Source organism: Puma concolor, chromosome E1 (genome assembly GCF_028749965.1).
Source record: "Puma concolor isolate L17-30 chromosome E1, mPumCon1.1.hap2, whole genome shotgun sequence".
NCBI classification, from domain to species: Eukaryota; Metazoa; Chordata; class Mammalia; order Carnivora; family Felidae; genus Puma; species Puma concolor.
The window spans coordinates 6,419,539-6,434,385 of record NC_141680.1 but is presented as its reverse complement, the minus strand read 5'-3'; the positions used below and the strand labels follow the sequence as shown (position 1 = coordinate 6,434,385).

At 46.2% G+C, this 14,847-nt stretch overlaps 1 protein-coding gene across 3 annotated transcripts in view; it reads right to left on the bottom strand.

Annotated features, from left to right (window-relative positions):
* Positions 1–14,847, bottom strand: part of MAP2K4 (mitogen-activated protein kinase kinase 4) — a 139,753-nt gene that overhangs the window by 61,314 nt on the left and 63,592 nt on the right. For all 3 annotated transcript variants that reach the window (XM_086686051.1, XM_086686052.1, XM_086686053.1), the window contains one exon: positions 9,978–10,152. In XM_086686051.1, coding sequence (XP_086542177.1) covers positions 9,978–10,152 — 175 coding nt within the window. The remainder of the gene's footprint in view (positions 1–9,977; positions 10,153–14,847) is intronic.

Here is a 14,847-nt window from a genome sequence, read left to right as displayed (position 1 = left end):
ACGTGGTTCTTATCCAATTAAAAAGAAAAAAGTCCACAGAGCTTCACTTTCCTAAAACCTCCAATCCAACTCATGCCACTGGCGGGGCCTGGGAATGATGCTGTAGTGATAGTTAACAGGTTCCAAAGGACAAGCTAAAAGTTTCAGCTCAAAATCATCCTCCTGCCCTCTCCTACCTCGTACATAAAACACAACAGTGTCCACTCTGAGGACAGTGCCGATCCACAGCGACAGAAACATCTAGCAGTTGCTGAAAGGTCGCTTTCCTTGTGCCTGTGCAACGTGATGTCTGGAAGTCATTGGTAAATCTAAACGTTGACAGCTTATACATGGCCTTCGTTTGGAATGCCTCAATGTGCGACCATTTAAATTTAAGGCATAAATACTCCTCTACTGATAGCGAACAGCTATTTCAATGTGGCGTCCTTCCAGATGGCCTCTAAATACACCGGGACCTTCACACGGACACGATTCTCGCCCGTTAACTCCAAACCCTGCCAGCCCCACTTCCCCCTCGCAGTGCGCTGCTTCTCCTCAGGGGTAAACGACTATGGATGAAACTAACAGCAGTAAGCGGGAAGAACTTTCCAGTAGATTAAGACCGGTTGTTATAATGCAAAGGGATTGTGGGAACTATTAAAAACCTATGTTCGCTCAAGGAGCAGGGGTGGAGGGGTGGGGGCCGAGAAGCAAAGAAGATAGAGGAAAACACTCTCAGAGAAAGTGCTTTCACCCCTTAGAGATATGAAGACGTGTCGTTTCTGCTTGTTTCTCTTCCTGTCCTACATTCATTTTCAGGAACAAGGAGAAGGGGTAGGAGGAAAGGGTGTGACGGCGGCCCAGTCGCTGTTAGGGGATGCGGCTAGGACGGCTCAACTGTGGCAAAAAGAAAAGGGAAAAAGGTTAGCAACACAAAGGCCAAGGGACGAGCCCCAGAAGAAGCGAAGGAAGAAAGGCCCACAGGGTCGGTCCTCAGAAGGTCACCAAGGAGCACTGCGCCTGGGTGCTGACTAAATACCCAGCTGGCAGTGATGCTTACACTCATTCTGACTCAGAGCGAACCCTTACAGCCCCATGTCAGACTTCTCAAAGCCATCTCAGTTGCCAGGGAGGCTGGACATTCACCACTGGGGACTGCGCAGAGGCTTGCCTCGAAATGGCCCAGTCTGCATCTGCCTGTGTTCCGGTGACATGGGTTCTTCCTGCCAACTCAAGCTAGCAGAAAAGGCTACAGTCAGATGACAAGCTCCACCTCTTGGACAGTCTGTGTGTATGGCGAGGGAAGGCCCTCTGGGTTACCGGATCCCAGTCCTGCTCAGAGAAGGGGAAAACAGCTCATCATATTCTCGAAAGACACAGAATAAAGTGAGATTGATGACAAGTCATATATGCTCTTGATTAAAAACAGCAGCTCCCCAATGTGTGGGACAGATGTTCGTTCCTAGGATTGGATCATTCCAGACAAAAAAGATAAAAGTCATCTGCAAACCAACCAGGAGTCGAGAACTGAGGAGTCCAGGAATGAACTTTTACAAAGACAGACTTGAAAATAGCAACACGGTCAAATGAACTTGCCAAATATCTACCAATTCTAACTGATACTCTTTTCTTGTTTTTGTTTTGAAACGGAGAAAATATGTATGGGGGGAATGAGATGAGGGGGACACAGCAGAAATGGGGTAACTAATGTGGCAGGGCATGACCGCTAGGCCCCGGCAGATAAGGCCCCCCAAATTCTCAAACAAAATCTTGTCAGGTTTCTGTAGGGCTCAGGTGAGGGTCCCGAGGGCAGTATAACAAGGTCATTAAGGGTAAGGTCAGTGACTCATACCCCTGCTGCACACGTTCATCTCCAACTACCTAGAAGAAGTTGGAATAAAGTACAAGTATTTAAAAGTGAGAGAAGTGAGTTCCCCGATGAGAAATTAGGGCACGGATACAATGAGACTCCGCAAGGAGATGGGCTCCATCACTGTACGAGAAATGAGTGGGTGGCTTCAAAGACGATCTGGGTGTTGATCAAGGCAATCTGACATCATGGGCACCTGGGTGGCTCAGTCGGTCAAGCGTCTGACTTCGGCTGAGGTCATGATCCCACAGTTCGTGGGTTTAAGACCCGCGTCAGGCTCTGTGCTGACAGCTCGGAGCCTGGAGCCTGCTTCGGATTCTGTGTCTCCCTCTCTGCCCCTCCCCAACTCATGCTCTGTCTCTCTCTCTCTCTCAAAAATAAACATTAAAAATTTTTTTTTAAAAAAGGCAATCTGACAAAGTGTCACTTTCAATTTGTCACCAATCCAAACTAGAGCACCAGAAGGTATATACTCTTCAGCAAAACCGTGCAGGGTCTGTGATCACTGGCAAAAAGCTGAAACTCCAATGACTGTGACTGTGGCTCACTCCTACACGTAATCACTGACCACCAACCAATGTTACGAAAAGCATGAGCATTCTGTATTTCAAGAAACTGCCAAACAACAACAAAAACAACAACAACTACCAATGTCTTGCCAGAGTGATACGATAGCTAGACCAACCACTCCCAGGACAAAAGCGACACCCAAAGCTCCTTGTGTTGACCGTCTGTACCAAGTGGACATTGATAAATATCAGCCACACAGAAATCTTAGAACTGATCCACGAGCAAACAGATCACGTGGGATCTTAGGTGGGACTCCTCTCCACAGGAACTATTCCATTTGAAATCAAAGGAGGTGGGGCACCTGGGTGGCTGAGTCGGTTAAGCATCCGACTTTGGCTCAGGTCACGATCTCACAGTCCATGAGTTCAAGCCCCGCATCAGGCTCTGTGCTGACAGCTCGGAGCCCGGAGCCTGGCTTCGGATTCTGTGTCTCCCCCTCTCTCTCTGCCCCTTCCCCACTTGCACTCTGTTTCTCTCTCTCTCAAAAATAAATAAAACATAAAAAAAGTTTTTTTAATAAAATCAAAGGACGAAAAGAACAAGGATTATCTTAATTGATATAGCTGTGATATTTTGAAAATGTGTCCTGTTCCTGGAATCACAAATGCCAATACTGCTACGCCATAAATGCATTCCATTTGTTAAGCGTTCCTTGCAAAGAACCCTCCTATGATTAGCGTCTGTGGGTAAAATATGAAGGGGGGTCCACTGCAGTCAGCAACCTAAATCAGTGACGCAGGGGATGGGAGATAGGATTGCACTCAGATCCCCCAAGTGCCCCAGTGGATCCTTACAAACACGCTGCTTTCCCAACAGAAATGTCCAGAATTCAGTTCCAATACAAAGGGTGGAAAACCCCAGAAACCACGGCAGCACGTCAACGTGCTATTTATTATCCCCTTTGGGCCACATTTTCATTCTCTTAAGTCCAAAACAAAGATTCCATGTTCCACAGCTGCAGCAAGGCTCCTCCCTGCTACCCAGGTTCATCCTTGGCTGCTGGAATCTTCTGAATCGATCACATACAAAAATGCCCACTGTGTCACTCTCACAATGCCGTCACTAACGGCATGAAGGCAGACAGCAACATTAGCCGAAACAAGTTAAAAAAGGCAAGTATTTGGAATGCCGATCACAGATGCAAAATTGGTTTTCACGTCAAAGAGTAACAGATAATAAGTGTGCCTGTTAAATCAATTGTTTTAAATTAGGAAGACATGTTTCTACCAGGGCAGGAAGAAAGAATACTAATTCTTAATTGCCAAATCATCCAAGCCTTTAGAAGCAACTTAATGAACAAGCAATTCCTTGTACATATCCTCTCTGATGTGTCACCAGAGAACTGGGGAGATCAGTTCCAAAAATATATGGAGGATTTATTACGTCATGGGCAGGGCTGCCCCGAGGGCAAGGTTAATGGGACAAGCTGGACGTGTCTTGATCACCGGCTTCCTCTTTACTAATGACATCATCCACATAAAAAGAGCACAGCCGCAGCGCTAACATTTTACAAGGGCCGAAAGATCATCGGTGACAAGTGACAGGTCATTACTTCCATACCCATGACACCGAAGTGCGACGCAAGTGGAAATGACGTACCACCAACATCCGGGGCATGACTGTAAGACAAAAGCAACAAAAATGACAGGACACTTGCAGGAGGCATATCAAATAGGGGGTCAGATGGTCCTCATTTAGACCAAAGGGTGGAAGACAGGTTCTTCTCCAAACTGCGACACGGGCTGAGCTACAGATTCCAAAGGTTTCCTCAGAGCTCACGAGCCCAGAGCATCCTTCCAATATTGGCAGGCACGGGGTTGCCATCCCCTATCCCTTACATCAGCCAGAACAGTGCTATTTAGTCTATATTATTGATTGGAGTCTACATACGATGCTATCAACAGAAAGAACCCATGGAGGAAAACCGCTAGGAACAAAAGGAACACGTCTATGTGAGGGGTTCCGAGCTACACAAGACGAGTTCAAAACCAAGCTGACCGGAGGGCAGTCCTGCCACAGCCTTTGGATCTGCCCACCTCTGTCAGCACTTTTCACCTGGAACACCGTGACATTCAAGCAACGCTAGGAACATACCGTAACACGGCTCCAGCAGCCACAGATTGCTTAATTAAGCCACAGGATGTAGCCGATCAAAGAAGAGTGGAAGGCCCTGGAATCCAGTCCCAATTCAAAACCAGGCAGCCATGACTTCTGCATTCCACATGTGATCTGGAAAATCAAACGCTAGCACACACGCTGGCCTTCCAACACGTGGTAGAATTGCCTAACAAAGCGCTCTACACCGTCCGAAAGGAGCTTCGCAAATGTAAGGCCGCTCCCGTCAACTATCATTCTAGCGCTTTCCGAACAGTGTGCGAGACCAATGTTTAAGGACTACAATGAATCTCCTCCAGTGAGCCTCACAGTTCCCGCCAAAATTATTCAGTAAGGGAACTTCTGGTAGAAGTGGCAAGGTGTCCACAGGGGCCGACCCCCATGTTGCCATACTTACAGCACTGTCTGCGTGGGGGAGGCCTACCTAGGGAGCAGATGCAAGCACCATCCAGCCCCAAGGCTTGGGGGGGGGGGCCTCTGGTCCTTCCCACCAGGCATGAGGGTTAACCTAGGTCTCAATTGTACGTCAAGGACACTGAAGGCGAGATCCAAATACCAAGGAGAAGCAGGAATCGAGATCAGGTTACCAGCCTAGGATGGACCGGGAAGACTGAAACGGATACACCACTAGAGTTGGAACAGTAGAGAAAAAACTCTGAGGGAGGGTTGAAAGAACAAGACAAGCGAGGCCCATCCTCGAGAAAGGGGAAATGCCTGAAACCCTTCAGTCCAAGGTCACATTGCTAACTCAGTGTGGCCTAAGCACCTAATCTGAGACAGCCAGTCCGTCTTTCTGAGTTGCACAGATGAGTTCTCAGGTTGAAGACTGAATGCTCATCGTAGTATCAACCCTGACAACCTTGACCGGACACGTTCCCATCCCCACCTACCTGCCTGCCATCGGTTTCATCCTCCCACGAGAGGTCAGCCTCGCTCAACGGTCAAGCCTCTAACAAACAACTCCACTGCCCTCCGTCTGCAGGGGCATCAATCCCTTTCTATCCCTTGACAACCTGAGGCTGTCATACCACTCCATTCCAGCCCACGGGCCTGAACTCTTTCTAACTCTTCACTCCTGTGTCCCCAGATTTGCTCAGACATGCTGATTCGGATCATCTGAGGACCTGACTCTGCTGGGTGTTTGTCCCAGACATGAGTTTCTCTAACCCTAGCCCAGAAACCTAATCCCGATGCCAATGCCTTCCTCAAACATTTGATCTGAATGTCGGGCCTTTCCCCATTACAATTAGCCCCGGAAGAGAGCTAACCAGACACCTACTTTACTCTTAGAGGACAGGGTCTGTGTGGGTCTCATTTTTTTCATTTAGTGGTTATTCCAACATCATGCGAAATGGGGTATTAAATAAATGTTATTTGCCGAAGATGCTGATTGAAGCCCGAAGTACCCTACCAGAGCCGAAGGTGGTCCCTCCTGAGCTTTAGGAGACCTGGTGGCCAGGACAACGGCTTTGCCCTGGGCAGCCCCGTGACTCAGTCAGGAGACAAGACAAACCAGCTGTATCACTCCCCATCACAGAAGAGGAAGACCTTTTTCCCACGAGTGTGCGATTAAAACTGAAGGGTCAAGATTTTGCACATCTTAGGTCCTAATGCCGAACCTCACTGGCAGCTTCAGGAACTGTCCTCGGGCCAAAGGTCAAGAAATTGTTGGCGTGCCTGGGTGGCTCAGTAGGATAAGCATCCAAGTCTTGATTTCGACTCAGGTTACGATCTCCCTGTCATGAGATCGAACCCCACGCCCAGCACGGAGGCTGCTTGGGAAGCTCTCTCCCACTCCTTCTGTGCCTCCCACCCCATTCACATGCACATGTGCCCTCTCTCTTTCCCTCTCTCTTTCTCTCTCTCTCTCAAAAAAAAAAAGAGAAATTGTTGTATGTACAACTCTTACACATGCTGTATGCTACCTCGCTGAGTTTGATTTATTATATCTTAGCTGATTTTTAGATTACATCTTGGAGATAACCATTTCTACTAACTAACAGGTCTTTTCAGACATTTCTTAGAGGTGGCAAAATAAACTTGGGGAAGGGCTCCCTCAAAACTAAAACTCAGGGGCGCCCCTGGTTGGCTCAGTTAGAAGAACACGTGACCCTTGATCTTGGGGTCGTGAGTTCAAGCCCCACATTGGGCTTAAAATAATTTAAAAAACCAAAACTAAAAATGAGGAATAATGATAATAAAACCAGGCTAATACCACAGTCCACTTTTGTACAGAACTGCAAATAGGTCTTAAGGATGACTTATTTCCAACATAAGCTTAGTATCTACTAAGTTAACCCCTCCATATTCCCCAGTGCATAGTAAAACACTAGTATAGTGCGTTTCTCATTTTACCAACAACCAGGGAAAACTCACAGGAGTGCGAACCACTGTCTCCCACTCTTTTAAATTTCTGTAGTCCTATCTCAAGGCTGAACACAGAGGGCGCTTAGTAATCAGGCTGTCTACGTCAGACCTAATGTCTTGATCACACACTGTCCCTGGGTGTTTGCTCTTGTCCATCTGTCCACGTGCCTACGTGATAAGGAATACACTCGCTCAGGTGTGATGAAAGGCTAAGCTTTTTCAGAGAGACCCAGGAGATACACATTTAAAAACTGCAGTGGCTGGGGCGCCTGGGTGGCTCAGTCGGTTGGGCGTCCAACTTCAGCTCAGATCACGATCTCACGGTCTGTGAGTTCGAGCCCCGCGTCGGGCTCTGGGGTGATGGCTCAGAGCCTGGAGCCTGCTTCCGATTCTGTGTCTCCCTCTCTCTCTGCCCCTCCCCCGTTCATGCTCTGTCTCTGTCTCAAAAATAAATAAACGCTAAAAAAAAAATTTTTTTTAAAAACTGCAGTGGGAGGCAAACACCAGTCTGCAAATTGGTATCAAACTGTCATGTATGTGAATGGAAAAACCCTCTTCCAGTATCATATGACGTCATGGAATCCAATGGTACGCCCCACTGATAGGTCGGTTGATAACGTCACATCACCACCTTCCCCACACTAAACGGACCCGCTTGCTCAAGGATTCAAGGTGATGGGGAGCCTGGGTGGCTCATTCGGTTCAGCGTCAGACTTCAGCTCAGGTCATGATCTCACGGTTTGTGAGGTCGAGCCCTGAGTTGGGGCTCTGTGCTGACAGCTTGGAGCCTGGAGCCTGCTTTGGATTCTGTGTCTCCTTCTCTGTCTGCCCCTCCCCTGCTCTCTCTCTCTCTCTCTCTCAAAAATAATGAAAACATTTAAAAAATTGAAAAAAAAAGAATTCAAGTTGATAAACACGGGGCACCTGAGTGGCTCAGTCGGTTGAGCGTCCGACTTCGGCTCAGGTCACGATCTCGCGGTCCGTGTCTCCCTCTCTCTCTGCCTCTCCCCCACTCACATTCTGTCTGTCTGTCTGTCTGTCTCTCTCTCAAAAATAAAGAAACATTCAAAAATTAAAAAGAACTCAAGTTGATAAACAAACGGAGACAGTACCAACTGATAGGTATAGATGTGAGAGTTACCCATCTGGAGGTCCCATGACCCCCTCCAAGTATGTCTTAAGAGCTGGGATTTTCAAAGCCACGCCAACAGGGGCTCTCAAAATAAGGTCAAATTACAAACAGCAGACAACAACTTCCTATTTTCACTCTTAAATGCCTTCAAAACTTGAATGAGCACTACAGAGTTTCAAAAGTTCTCAAATTAAGAAAAACTTCCTTCAAGTCACAATGAAGCAAGTACCTTCTTCATTTCCCTTGAAAACCTACTGACTGTGGCCGAAGTCGACACAGATTACTAAAACAGATGATGATAACGGTCAACATAGTAAAACGCATGGAGTGCAGGCTGAAAATTGCAGGACATAATTATTTAAAAGCTCTTTCCCTAGTACCTGGAAGAAAGTTTAGAAGCTTTAGTTACATAGGATAGCTCTCCCTTAAGACCCAGCCAAGTAAAAGCGGATGTCATGCACAGACAGCACACAGAAGAGCAGTGCAACACTCATCCAGAAAAATCTCAATAAAATGACTTCCCACTTCCATTGCAGCGGCACAAAATAAATATAGAGGAATCATTTCACGTTCCAAGAAGAGTACCAGTTTATTTCAAGAGATAATCCAAAGCAGAGGGCGTAGCCTATGCGTCTTTAGAGGTCTACAGTTCACGTGCAAGATTTTGCAGACGTATGCAGCATCCTAAGAAAAAGGTCCACAGTCGTCATCACAATGCAAAAGAACAATGACCAAAAACGAGGTGAAGAACCATACAAGTTTTCCCCATCATGAATTTCTCATCGGTTTATATGACCCCACAAAGAGAAATGCTCAACAGTGAAGGAGGCAAAAACAGTTAGAGTAACATTTTGCTCACAGTAAACTTTAACACAGAGAGCATCTTCTATTAATGCGATGCGAATCCCCTCCCAAAAGTCAATTACGACACTGAGGCGCCTAGTCAATCAAGCCACGTTGAAAAAGTCTCCAAACAGGCGTTTCGACAGGAAGATGATTAGCCGACACTGTCTGCAAACCCATTCTCCATTGTGTAAACTGAGGCATTTACTGCTTCCCGTAAGAATTGTAACTCGGATCCCCTTTTGCCTTTTTCTTTTTAAACCGCCACCCCCAACACTGTCCATTTTCCAGTAACATCTGAGACACAGCGAACATCTGCTCGACATCTAAACAAACAAATGGACACGTTACAACTACGCGGGCCCCACAGGAGTCGGATGGACGGCATCGATGCGTAACAGGCACCGACATCAGCCCGCCGAGGACAGCCTGTGGGGCCGATCTCCACTCCGGGCCACTCTGCTGTCTTCTTCACATGAACGTATTAGGTGGCAGACACTCACAGCAAGGACGGAATGTGACGGCATTATCACGAGGTACGCGTTTCAAGTCCAGCTTTCGAACCGGGGAACAGGGCAGTACTGAGTGGAGATGAAAAAACAAACAGAAGCCGAGCCGGTCAGGGCCGAGTAAGGTTGAGGTTAGTGGCAACAGCATGTGCGTGGTTTCCAGGAAACCTTCAGTGAGACTGCTGTTAGCCCTAGCCCCGCACCTTGCCCAACCCAGTGTGCTGCCTCTTCGTCCAGCTCCCCGCCTGGCTCGGTGCAGCACTGCCCTGCTCCCAGGGGTGCGGCCGCCCAGCCTGAACTCACCTTGGCAGCGGAAGGGCCTGGAGTTGAAAACACGTTAGCGCATCATGCCAAGAGCGCAGCGAACACGCGCACTTCACCCCCTCGGCGCTTCCGGAGGGGAGGGAAACACATGCCAGCGGCCAGACAGCCTCGGGACGGTTCACACCCTCGAAGGATTTGGAGAAACGGTTTTACAAACACCCACGTTCGCCACACAAGCCGGGAGAGGACAGAACAACAGTGGAGTGACTGCACCAGGAAGTTGCACCTAACGGCTGAAAGCACCGGAAAAAGGACGGGCGTCACCTACTTTAACTGCCATTATCTGCCCACTTGGTTTGTGGACCATTTTGTTGACGGAACCGTAAGCTCCTCGTCCGATTTCTCCAAGGTCCTTCAAGTCCTCCGCGGTGAAATCCCAGTGCTGCTCAGGAGAGATCTTCAGTTTTCCCGACGATTCGATGCTGTGTGTTCTCAGCCTCTCTCTGTTAAAATACCGGGAAGCAATTGTGCCACATTTTAAACAGGTTTGGACTTTTTTTCTGATAGCTAGCACTGATGAACGCGTGGGAAAAAACACGGTCTGACCTCCAGGGTTTTCGAGGGTTTTTTTTTTTTTTTTGCTTTGTTTTGTTTTGTTTTTGTTGTTGTTGTTTTTAGTGGGTTGTTTTTGTTTTTGTTTTTTGTTTTTTTTGCATCGTCTTCTTTTTTTTGACACACTGACTTCATTAAGGAAGGCCTAATTTAGGGAGTCAATGATCATAGCTTTAAGAGGATTCAGAAAACCAAGGTTCCATTGACTGAAGAAAGTAATTCTATAGACTCGTGAGAGCTTTCTCAAACCTTTGCAAAACTGCATTGTTAAATGCAGACGCCCAGGAGTGACAGACCTCATTTCCAGAAAGTTCTTACCCAACCTTACCCGACATTAATACTCCAGGCCCTCAACCTGTGGCACAGGCACTCCCAAACTTTGGTGCACATTAGAATTTCCTGGCGAGATTCTTAAAATCTGGATGCCCAGGTTACCATCTCATAGCAATTAAATCAGAGTATCTGGGGGCAGGAGTCCAAAAGACCCAGTATTTTTAAAGATCCCAGGTGACCCCAGCAGAGTTTGGGAACTAACACCTTACCATACTGCCCTGTCCCTGTCCCTGTTTATGCCATGCTGGGGTAGGGGATTAGTTACATAAATAGCCAGCAGGCACTAAGAGAAAAACTGTCATGTATTATTCAAACTTGAACCTCTCAGTCTTTGTTCACTGATATAGCAACGAGGTGAAAACTAAATGATTCATGGACAAAAGGACCCACTCCTTACAGATTTCCATTACGTTCTAAAACCATCTCCAAAATTCTAACCTGGAGATCAAAGGATGAACTTGTAACCATGCTTTGTAAAAAAGCAAATCTGGGGCGCCTGGGTGGCTCAGTCGGTTAAGCGTCCGACTTCGGCTCAGGTCATGATCTCGCGGTTCGCGGGTTCGAGCCCCGCATCGGGCTCTGTGCTGACAGCTCGGAGCCTGGAGCCTGCTTCGGATTCTGTGCCTCCCTCCCTCTCTGTTCCTCCCCTGCTCTCACTCTGTCTCTCTCTCTCACTCTCTCAAAAATAAATAAAGATTAAAAAAATTAACAACAACAAAAAAAGCAAATCCAAAATGAAAAATGGGAAAACCACCTCATGGGTGTCTCTTTCTCCCCTGCCCCCACAGATCAATGCAGTAATGAACTCTATCAAGCCAGGGAGGGCAACAGGCCAGAAAAAGATTCTTGAATATCATCGATATTTTTCTTCAATTTCATACGAAATGGTCAGACTCTCTTTAAAATCTGATCAGGTAATACAAGCAAGAAAAGTTGACATGCTTATTTCTTTTACTTCTTCCAAAATACAGAAATGTTTTCTCAGGTTACTGGAACTGATTTTTGTAGCTACTTTTAAGGTTCTCAAAATATTCAGAATTTTAAAATCACTTCCCCAGAATTCCCACACATACTAGTATTCATAATTACCATGCTTCAAGACTGTAGTTCAAAGACTAACACACTTTGTCTAAGTAACCACTTCGGGAACCCACATTCCCAGTGCCAGATTCCAGGATCATAATAAGTCATAGTACCAGCTTTTCTTCACGCAAATTCTTGTCTTGTTTAGGACATGTTTTCACCAACCAAACCTAGTGACGAACTGTCTTAGTAATCTTTTTCATGATGCAGAAGTATCCTAACGTAAAGAAGACTCGTTTTTGGGGCGCCTGGGTGGCTCAGTCAGTGAAGCGTCCAACTCTTGATTTCGGCTCAGGTCATGATCTCACAGTCCGTGAGACTGAGCCCCACATCGGGCTCTGTGCTGATGGTACAGAGCCTGCTTGGGATTCTCTTTCTCCCTCTCTCTCTGACCCTTCCCTGCGTGCACGCGCTCTCCCTCTCTCTCAAAATAAACCAATAAGCACTAAAACAAAAAGAAGAAGAAAGAAAGAAGCAAGGAAAGAAAGAAAGAAACAAAGAAAGAAAAAGAAGGTTCATTTGTAATGATCATTGTTCTCCGATCACTGGCAAGTAAACACCATCCCTATGGCTCAGTGTAATCACTGGTGAAACGTCCAGCAGTGGGCAACCGCTGAGCGTAGCTGAAAAACAGTTAAAATTACATGTAAATTGGAAGCAACGTGTTTTAAATTATTCGCTAATTTATGGGACATGGTAGACAGGCTCAAAGGTGATCTCCGCGATCTGTACATCCTTGGGGTTCCCATCGTTGTGTAGGCTCCTCTCTCTGAGTGTGGACAGGACCTATGACCTGCTTCTAACGAAGAGAATGTGGCAAAAGACATCATTCTCATGAATACATTGTGTCATACAGCATTCCTGAGAAATGAAAGGAGTGTTTCATTACTACCTAAATCACAGAATAGCAAGTTATAATATTACCTATTTAAAGATCAAATTTCAGAATTATGGAGTAGCTCTTCTAATAATTTCGCTTACTGTAGCCTGCTGTGTAGTTTCTGGAGAAGGTCTCTCTTTTTTTTTTTTTTTTTTTTTTTAAAGGGAACACCTGTAGATTGACACCTACGGGGTACAGGTTGTCTTCTTGGACTAATGTAAATGTTCAAAAACTGAGTACACAAGTCTGAATACAGGAAAGTACACAACTCTGAATACAATACAACTGAACTGTACAGTGTAAGGGGTGAATTCTATGGGATGTGAATTATATCTCAATAAAGCTGCGAAGACAGAAGCTGGAGGGCAGAATGTGGTCACCACCCACAGTCCCTTTTCTCATTTAGACTGGAAAAAAGTTGTGGAAACCACAAAAAAAACATGCTATGGTTATGCCATCATGAAGGTGTGTTCATGGAGTCTTTGCTCCTACCAGGCTGGCAACCTTTCCAGCAAAACTGAATCAATTTCACAGCTATTGTTTTAAGAGTTAGTGGCTTCCAAAGAAGGACTGGATAGAGATACAGCGCTGTAGTGACCACACCTGGAAGCCTGACCTGACCCTTTACCCTCACACTAGAGCAGTCAACCAGTGAAGCAACTGTACCGAGTGCCCGAAACCTTAGCGGTGGTTTTCTATGGAGGCAAATGTGTCAATCAAGATTTAAGTGTTACTTCTATTAGGCATATCAGAAATTCCCAGTCATTTCATTATTAATTTCTTACCTGAAAATTAGTTCAGCTCAACTCCACAAATCTGTAAGCGATCCCCAATGCCTTTCTCTGCCTCACCAGTAACTAAGTTCAGCCTATGACCTTTTCTTTACTCTTACATTCAGCCTTCTAAAATGCATGGTAAGTGTGGTCCACAAGAGCAATTCTTAACCCAGACATCTTACCCATTCCCTCTGTTGGGCTTATTCAAGAAACAAGCAAGCGATGGAGGTTCCAAGTCTGAAATTAACCCAAATCTCATACAGAAACACAACCCCAGCCCCATATCTAACCACCTACGCAGAAAAGTCCCTAAGAAAATCGGTAACGTTCTCCTCTGGATCTAGAGGTCTTCAACATGGAAACAAATTTTAATAGTTTTTGTTGTAAGAAGACCTGTAATTAGACAATCAAGTGATACACACTCCAGTTAACAAGTGACCTATACACTTACATATTTAATGCCTACAGATCACAAATCAGATTTAAAGAGTACCCCTCTTGAATACAGTATTTCCAACAGGATGTACTTGGGGATAGATCTCAACACCAGGGAAGCTGTTTAGCTACAGACTGATGTCACCATAAAATATTTTCTCTTATATAAAGGGAAGTAGGAGTTGAGTGGCAATAATAAACCTTTGTGATATCTACAGACACCAACATGAAGGATTAAAACCTAAAAAGAAAAAAAAATGGATCCATTTTATTAACCAATTTGAATCAAACTTGAAAAAAATCGGTTCGTGGACACAGTGCATCTTACCACCAGATTCGCTAATTAACGTGAATGGACTGGGTCCGTGTCCCCTGCAGTCATATCGTCATGTTCCAAAGACTATGCTCCCTGGCCTTGTAAAGGGGTGCCGTATGAATGACTGAAAAAAATCAGAGGTTCTAGGCCTTCCCTCTTCTACTCTTTCAGGGAACCCTCATTCCCCTGCCCCCCAGGCTTCATCTTTCCACGGAGAGGGATCTGGTGTCTCACCCGAGCCCTTACGGGCTGACCAGAGAACACGAATAAAGAAACTGAATACACTCAGGTCAAGTCCTCTCTTCTGAAACCAGCCTTCCTACACGGAGGGTACGGATGCTCTGGGTATCCCTCTGTCATGCATTATGAGAGGCTGCCACTCACAGGATGGGGAAGTCTAATTACATGAGGCCACGAGGAAGAGTCAGCAAACTATTCAGGTCTCAAATGCAGAGCTACATTTCCCACTTTGTCAAGAATAAGACAGGGGTAGGGGCTCCTGGGTGGCTCAGTCAGTTTAGCGCCTGGCTCTTGATTTCTGCTCAGGTCATGATCTCACGGTTCGTGAGATCAAGCCCCATGCCGGGCTCCGTGCTGACAGTACGGGGCCTGCTGGAGAGTCTCTCTCTCCCTCTCTCTCTCTCTCTCAAAATAAAGAAACAAGCATTTATCAAGGATAAGACAAATCTTACCATCTCTCTCAATTGGTGCCCAATACAAAGGGAATGAAGCCTTTTCCACTTTTTAACTAGACTTCTAGAGA